Raw genomic sequence first — 8,736 nt, forward strand, 5'->3', positions numbered from 1 at the left:
ATATTCACCATTTTAAAGAATAAAAAAAAAAGAAAATCATCTCTAATATTTGAGTTGTAATTATCAGAATATGTAAATTATTTTAAAATAGAAAATATAATCGGGCCATTGATCAAGTAAATGGGTCAAGAATTTTAACCCTAACCCGACACGGAAAAAAATCGTGTTGACCCGGACTCGACCTATTTAATAATTGTGTTAAATTTGACGACCCATACCCATTTATTTATGTCGTGTTCGTGTCGGGTAATCGGGTCGTGTCAAATTTTGCCAGCTCTAAGTACGAGAGCTCCTAAACTGAGTTATGGGACCTCTTAAATTTTTTCGGGATTTTTTTTAACTCTAACTTCATCCTAAAATGCGTTTAACAAGTTAGAAGAACCTAATGGCTTATAACTCAATTATATATATTATATGTTTTGGTCATATAACCTGTCGTGGTTCTTAATTTTTCAACCCAAAAACACATTTATTATATATTAGGAGAAGCATGTCTTATAAACAACTAGTCTAAAAATTCACTCGCATAGTAGTTAATGATTTGAGGGTAAGGGGATGGGTTGATTTTTAGTCTCCTTTCAAATATATTCCTATTCATTTATTTAGAGTGGCTTTAAAGGATGTGAAAGGTATAATGCTTCAATATCCAAAGGAGAAACATATAAAAAGTAATTGTGAACATTTGCAATGTAAATGCTTATCAAGACAAGAGATATGCCTTAATGATGGTTAATTATATTCTTTAATAGTTGTTAGACATTAATTTTTTTTTTTGCCTACTCGCTTTTTCTTTGTTCTCAATTTGTTCCTCATTTCTCTTTCTCTTTTCTCCCACTCTTTGTAAGTCTAAATTTGTCCTCCTTTTCGCATTAGTTAACTCATCCGCATTTAAATACTTTTGGTTTCTTAATAGCAACTCTGTGAAAGTTCTTGGTGGGTTTTTTGCGAGTGAGTAATGGAATTTTCCTAATTGTAATCCGGCCATAATAGCAGTCAAGGCTACTGCATCACTATAGTTTTCTACCCTTACAGTTTCTTTGTTGAAGCAGGTAATGTAATCTTTCAGTGACTCATCCTTCTCTTGTTTAACCGACAGAAAATGAGTCAGTGGAAGCTGATAGTCTCTGGTTCCAACAAATTGGCTAATAAATATTTGACTTAGTTGGGCAAATGAGGAAATTGATCTTGGTCTTAGCTTTCTATATCACCTTCGCGTTGCTCTCGTAGGTGTCAGCGAGAAAGCCCTACAGATGGCTACTCCTGATGCTCCTTACACCTCCATCCAAGATATGTAAGTTTCTAGATGTTCTGTCGGGTCTCCTTCTCCTCCGTATAATTTTATCTAGGGTATTTTGAATTTTAGAGGGAGATGGGCATCCAATATGTCCTTAGTGAAAGGAGGTTCTATCTCCTCCATGTATAGTCCAACCAGAGTTTTCTCAATATCATCTATTCTTTTCTTGAGCTTTCGCAACTCTGCTTCCAAACCTGCCGAGTCAGCACTAGACTCAACAAGTTCACATCCTCTAGATTAGATTTTAAACTGGCATTTTTCATTTAATCTCTCTCGTAGATTTGTAGAGATCAACGCTTGTCGTAGATCGAGTTTTTCATAATTAGCGTGATTGGCATGGTTCTTGACTCGTGTGCCATCTTGAGATCTTTCCTTTTCGTGATCATATTGGCCATGATATTGGTGATGCTGCTGTTGCTCCTCTATTGGCAGGGCAGACCCTCGATTCCTTTGACCCTCTATGTATTGGAGTACCAAATTCATGTTTTGTGTTAAATTAGCCACTTGTTGCGCAAGTGGTGGGAGCAGGCCTATGTTGCTACGCTACCTCCTTAAGGGGCTGGGGACCCGTGGTAAATTACAATGGCTGTGGTGGCTTCGTTGGCTCATAATGTTGAGTTGAATGATTTTTTGTTTGCAATTAATTATATCTTCCCCAAAAACGGCGCCAATCTGTTGACGCTAATTTCTAGTCAACTGAAGAGTTGAATAAAGGGGATGATATAAAGAGGGAAACACCAAAGATTTACGTGGTTCAGCGCTTGGCTTACGTCTACAAGAGTCAAGAAAGCAAATTCACTATAAAATAACAATTATAACATAGTTTTTCTGTCTTGCTACTCTCTCGCCAATTTTTTTTTTTTTTGGCTTGCCTCTACACCTTTGGAGCTCTCTATTTATGATACAAATTTTTGGTATTCTAAGTCTTTACTAATACCTAATTTTTATCGACTTCCCCTACTTAGTTAGAATTTTATTTGAAGTCTATTTTTGTCTCATTCTCAAAGTAGGTTTCGAAGCTTCTAGATTAATTCGAATTTTATTACGCTTTGTTTCCTTGTATGTTGCAGGCTATGTTTCCTTTTATTTGTTCGTTTTTGGGTTTACTTTTGACTTTTCTTGGTTCCTGATTCCTGGTTCTTGGTTCTTGGTTGTCTTTTTCTACTTTTCACTTTTGCTTGGTTCCTGGGTTTTGGTTCTTGATTCTTGGTCTTTTGTCTTTTTCTACTTTTCACTTTTACTTGGTTCCTGGTTCTGGGAGTTTTGTCTCTTTCTATGCTCGTGCTCCATGCTGCTTAATGGATTTCATGCTTCATTTTCTCTTCGGCATCAATAGTTAAGTTATGGATAGGTGATAAAGCAATCACCAGAAACTGGGATGACCAAAGTCAACAAAGGGATGCACGATCTTATCCAGCAGATTGAGAGTTTGTTATATAAAAGAAAATTAGGGTTAACAACTGATTCAGTCATTGGCTTTGGATTTAAATGTTAGATGCCTTCTCTTAAAATTAAAGCATTTGCTTTCCCTTATACCCCTAATCATAAATTAAGGAATGTATGTGTATGCTTGCATTATAGCCAAATAACTGATGAAATTAATAAGTGTAAATTCAATGGTGAATATAGCAGTTAAGATAATTTTATTAAACTAAATTAAGAAGAAAAAAATTTAAAAAATTGAAAAAGAAAAATAGAAATTTAGTCAGCAGAAAAGTATACTACTAATTAATATTTAAAAAAAAATCTATCAAAGTTACAGTTGCCATATAACAAGTACTGTGTTAAAGCATATATTCATATATAGACTTTTATCACAATCATGAGATACACCTATGTTACAACAGTTGCACCATACCATATTTTTTGTCTTTATTTGGCAGAGCCATTGGATGCTTTATTGTTCAATCTAACAGCTGCAAATATTTTTTTTAAATCGAACAGCCACTGGTCAATAGTGTAGTTGCTTTATACAATTAGGGTTCTTGCCTTGCTGCCGTCATGGAGATGGGTGAATCAATGGCCACAAATTCATGACCAATCAATGGCCAAGAAGCACCAAATGAATGCCAAGCACACCAACAACCACCGATTAATGGCAAGTTTAGTGTTTTGAAGTTTAGAATTTGGAGGAGCACTTTGTACTGTATCCAGGTATTAAATCATCAAAAACCAAATTGGTTTGGACTCTTCAATCTCAATTTGAATCCTACACCAAAGCCACCCAACAACAACTCAACAACCGAATCACTCGTCCTAATAGCATAACAATCTAGTCGTCGGTTGCCTGCACATGAGAGACCATGTTCTTATTCATGATCGGAATTGTTGAACTAATTTTACAATTCTCTTGTACCAATTTTCAGCATATATGATGGTTCAACAAGTGAAGATCGATTTCGGAATCACTTTCAGTTTCAATTACCTGATGTTTGCGATCTTCTTATACCAATTTCAGTTTACAGTTGCCTCAAGTATCCATATCCATCAAATCTTATCTGTATTAAAGCAACCGCCCAAACCATTAACCATATTGATATACAACAAATCGGACGTCGACTAATTGAAAACATGTATCACACATTGCATTTTTGGTAGTGGGGATAAAAGATAGAAACCCTATTGCACTTTATATATTCTTTAAAATAGGAGGCTATGGCTAGCTAGCTGAGATGTAATAGATGCACTGCATGATAGTCCTCTCTTCTTCAACGTGCGATCTAGCCATAATTTAACTTGGTAAATGCTTGTTTAGTGTTTATATTTTTGTCTAAATATTCATCAAGTTTTTATTTTTTTAAAACTACCTTAAGAAATTCTTGCTATTAAATATATTATACTCATACCCTTACTTTTTCTTTACTTTTAAAACAATACACTTGCAACAAAATTCTTGGGAATATTAATTAATTTATCTATAAAAAAATTAGTTAACAAATTAACTTTAAAAGTAATATAAAACTAAATATAATTTTTTTATTTTTAGGATTAATTTGGTAAATCAATTTTTTATTATAAATAATTATTAGCAAGATTGTAAATGCAGGGAGTATCAAATTAACATGGCTTTAAGTTAGCTAGTATTAATTTTTTTTTAAAAAAAATTAGAATGTTATTGTAAGGTATGAAAAATACCAATTCATTTATATTAATAATAATTGGTTAGTTTGTTAATAAATAATTATATGTTACTTTTGTTAATTAAATTTTCCCATAGATTAATTAATTAATGTCTTTAAAATAGTACTAATGGTATTATTGTAAAAGATAAGAAAAAATAAGAATAAAAGTATCACATATTTAATAACAGAATGTCTTGAAATATTTTTCAAAATATAAAAAATAAATAAATACTTAACCTCAAATATAAGAACTAGTCCAGCATGTACTCTAATTCAACTATGGTATTTAAGGATACGAGAATGTTTTTGCCTGTTTGGAGTCTTACAACTTGGACAATGTTACTTTAATTTACTCTAGCTACATGTATTATCTACAACAAAGTGGAGAATATCCACTATATATTTTTTGCTTGTCAACTTGAAACAGTGATTCCATATTTGTGGTCAATAATCAAGTGTGGCACTACTAAGGTGGGGTTTCAGCTGGAAAATTTATATTGCCACTTCACTGTATTCCGTGACGTGGTACAAAATAAAATTTTATGCTGGGTAATGATCATAAAATTGTTGAAGAGGGTCTAAAAAGAAGATTAATTTAGCCCAAAAATATTTTTGGCCGGACCACCTTAAAATTGAAGCCCAAAGGGTCCATTATGCTTTTTACCTCTCTCTCTCTCTCTCTCAATTCCACTCTCGCGACCTGAACTCTCTGAACTGCCTTCTCTCTTGATCGAACTTTCAGTCTTTCACTGGAAAAACAAGAAGAGGGGAAAAAGAAAAAATGGCGGCTCTAGCCCGGATCACGAGGCGAGCATTAACCACGCAGCTATCCCATGGACACGTCATCCGCCGAGCATTTTCCACGTCAGCTGCAGCAACAGCGACGGCAACAGCGACAACAACGAAGGCAGACGCCAAAAGCATAACGCCGTCAGCGGATCGAGTGAAGTGGGACTACAGAGGACAGAGGCAGATAATACCGTTGGGCCAGTGGGTTCCGAAGGTGGCGGTCGATGCCTATGTGGCTCCCAACGTTGTCCTGGCCGGCCAGGTCACTGTCTGCGACGGAGCCTCCGTCTGGCCTGGCTCTGTCCTACGTGGCGATCTTAATAAGATTACCGTCGGTTTCTGCTCCAATGTGCAAGAGCGATGTGTACTTCACGCGGCTTGGAATTCTCCTACCGGTTAGGGTTTTTAATTTTATTTTTAATCAACTTTTTGCCCTTTTTATGTTTTTTTTTTCTTCAATTATTAGAATGTGAGAGTCTGAGAGACGCTTGCCTAGTTGCTTATTATTACTAGTGAAAATGGACTGGTCAATAAACTGTGGTCAGAGATTAAGTGGTGATGGAGTTAAAAGAAACTTCTTCATATGAATTTGACAACTCAAATTGGTAGTCACCGAGCCATAAATAGGCTTTTAGGATGTTATTTCTCAAGCTTTCTGGGTCATAATACTAGGGCTGGTGAGATTACCAGCATGGATTTTCCAATGCAATGTCATATGCATAAGCTGCAATATCATAATTGTAACATTAAATGTTAATTTTGCTAGTGCTGCATTCACATTTTAACTTGTAAGCGTGAAGTTTAATGTTACAGAAATGGTATTTTGCGTCCAAGGATTGTGGCAATTCATTCTTTATCTTTCTTGAATACTCTTTTTGGATAAGCTCAAGTGCATTACGAAGCTGGTAGTTTTTGAAGAAGAGGGTTAAATTTTGGATCATCTGAGACCCTGTTTTAGCTGGAAAGGGACTTGGTAATGGCATTTGTTTCAGTAAACAAGTCTCTTGTTTGAGATATCATTTCATATTGATTGCCTTAGCTTTTATTAAATAGATTTTTAATACAAAGAACAAAGCCTATCTTAGAATAATCGTGTATCGAAATTCATGTCACTAATTAACATAATAAGACTACAATAAAGTTGCTCTCGTGGCCGCTGAATATAAATTTTAGAGCGTTTGAATCGTAGAGTAGCTGGATACTTAGAGATAGCAGTATGTATTAGAATATAATGCAATTAGTGTTTAAATGGCTTAGAGAAAGATTTCTACTATGTTGTAGTGATTACCCCGCATTCCTCAAAATTATGTTGGATAAGAGAGGAGGACATTGAGACTGCAAGTATTGCTTATTTAGTCATCTAAATTATATATGCCTGGTAAAAATAACCTGCAACCTGTAGGAAAGTTAAATGAATATGCTTCTTCTGTCTTTGCCCAGTAATTGTACCTGATTTTTTGTCCACTTTCTGTTATGCTAGTCTATCTCTCTCGCTGCACTATATTTCCACTCCTTTGTACACCTTCCTTGGATTTGGATCTTTACATCAATGATTGAAACGGGCCTAGAGTTAGTTAATGATGCATTTTTAAGCATCGATTTAGTCGTGGCTTTATTCAATTTGAGTAGTTGAACTGTATTGCAAAATTTAGATGACACAAGCTCTGATGTAAAATTTTTCAATGTAATTTCTCAAATATTGAGATTTCTCACTCTTTTTGTTTTCCTTGTGTTAGATACGTCCTGTCCTTTTTCATTTATTTGAATTGAACTTGTGCTTTTTTTCCTGGACTTGGTTGGAAAGTACGTGAGTATCTACTTACCATTTTAGTAGATCAGCTGGGCTGATAGGACATTTACCATTTTAGTAGATCAGCTGGATTGATAGGACGTATACTACTGAACTCGGTGTAAATGATTCTGTGCGTAGTTTTGATGTATGATGATGCTCCATCTTGAAGATTATCTCTGATTTAATTTTAGCACTGTTTGGAGAGTTTATTAATAAAGTGGAGAGACTTTCGAACTTTGGGACCTGCATTGTCATGATTGTTTGCCAATCTTTGCCTGACTTCAGCTCATTTTTACAGTGTCAGAATCTTGTGGAGGGCTTTTTTTTTTAAATTTATTTATATGTAATGTGTAACATCACTCATTTTTTCAGTTTCGTGGGTTTTGTCTCTCTGCTGATTGATCTGCAGATGTCTTGTCCGAGAAGCAATAGCTTGTATATAGCTTGTATGTAAACTTCCATAAAATTGATAAGAGTTGGGTTCATCATCCAGACTGCCATTCCCAAGGGCTATGCTCGCCTTTTCCTTTCATTGTTGTTCCTCTTACTTCCCACTTTAAAATTGTGGGCTCGTGTGGTATATGTGAAAAGAATGACATATTCAATAATAAGTGATGATATGAATCTGTTAGAACAACCTAGTAAGTGAATTGTATGCGCTGGATTTTTCATGCTATCAATTTAGGTGAAATTTTTAATGCATTCAATTTGTCATATTAAAAATTCTCTGGGAATGAAAATGTATTTTCTTGTTGGAGATCTACTAACAGATCAAGTTCATCCCTTCCGCAACTTCTTTCTATTTTTCAGGGCTGCCGGCAGAAACATCCATTGAGAGATTTGTCACAATTGGTGCGTACTGTTCGTTGCGCTCATGCACAATTGAGCCAGAGTGCATTATCGGGCAGCATTCCATCCTTATGGAAGGTTCTATGGTTGAGACGCACGCTATCCTTGAAGCTGGGTCTGTTCTTCCCCCAGGGAGGAGAATTCCAACTGGTGAGCTTTGGGCAGGCAATCCAGCAAGGTTTGTCAGGACTTTGACCCATGAAGAAACCTTGGAAATCCCAAAACTTGCTGTTGCAATTAACGATCTGAGCAAAAGCCATTTCTCAGAGTTCCTCCCTTACTCGACAGTATATTTGGAAGTTGAAAAGTTCAAAAAGTCCTTGGGGATTACTATCTAATGATTTTCAGTGTCCAGTTATTCATGTATCAATTGCAGCTTTCCGCGCATGAAAATAAGCAGCTTCAGAACACACAAAGCAAGTTTTTGATTCCTTGTCGCTGAATTTGATTTTGCTGGCTGTTGAATGAATTGGATGAGAGTTTTAAATCTCATGGGATATAAATGTAGGTTGATTGAAGAAACTTATAAAAAAATTTCTGTTGGTATGGTATGCACAGCATCTGTAGCTGTACATGCCTTTGCTTGTGGTTCAAACCATATTGAGCTTAGGAACGTTGATTATACTGCCCAAGTGCAATTTTTTATATCCATGCACCGCTATGTTCAAAGTCTCCCATACTTACTGTGTTTCTCCTAGCTAGTCATAATGTTTGTTGACATATTTATTTTACAACTTAAAATTTCTATGTTGAAACATACAGGTAGTAAGGAGTAAATGAAAATGGAGCAGTGTACTAAGAGCATCAAAGATTTTTTTTTTTCTAATTTAGAATAATTTCATGGTGACATTTAAGATTTCCATTCCTCCTACCGTTTCCTCCTATAGTCA

The 8,736-nt window shown here is 35.3% G+C and overlaps 1 protein-coding gene across 1 annotated transcript; it reads left to right on the plus strand.

Annotated features, from left to right (window-relative positions):
* Positions 1-5,084: 5,084 nt before the first annotated feature.
* LOC102620135 (gamma carbonic anhydrase-like 2, mitochondrial) lies at positions 5,085-8,397 on the plus strand. Its single transcript, XM_006493156.4, has 2 exons — positions 5,085-5,600; positions 7,808-8,397. Exons 1-2 carry the CDS (start codon positions 5,198-5,200, stop codon positions 8,182-8,184), a joined length of 780 nt encoding a protein of 259 aa, XP_006493219.1. The 5' UTR covers positions 5,085-5,197; the 3' UTR covers positions 8,185-8,397.
* Positions 8,398-8,736: the final 339 nt, after the last annotated feature.

The sequence above is a fragment of the Citrus sinensis genome, chromosome 4 (assembly GCF_022201045.2).
Source record: "Citrus sinensis cultivar Valencia sweet orange chromosome 4, DVS_A1.0, whole genome shotgun sequence".
Taxonomy (NCBI): Eukaryota; Viridiplantae; Streptophyta; class Magnoliopsida; order Sapindales; family Rutaceae; genus Citrus; species Citrus sinensis.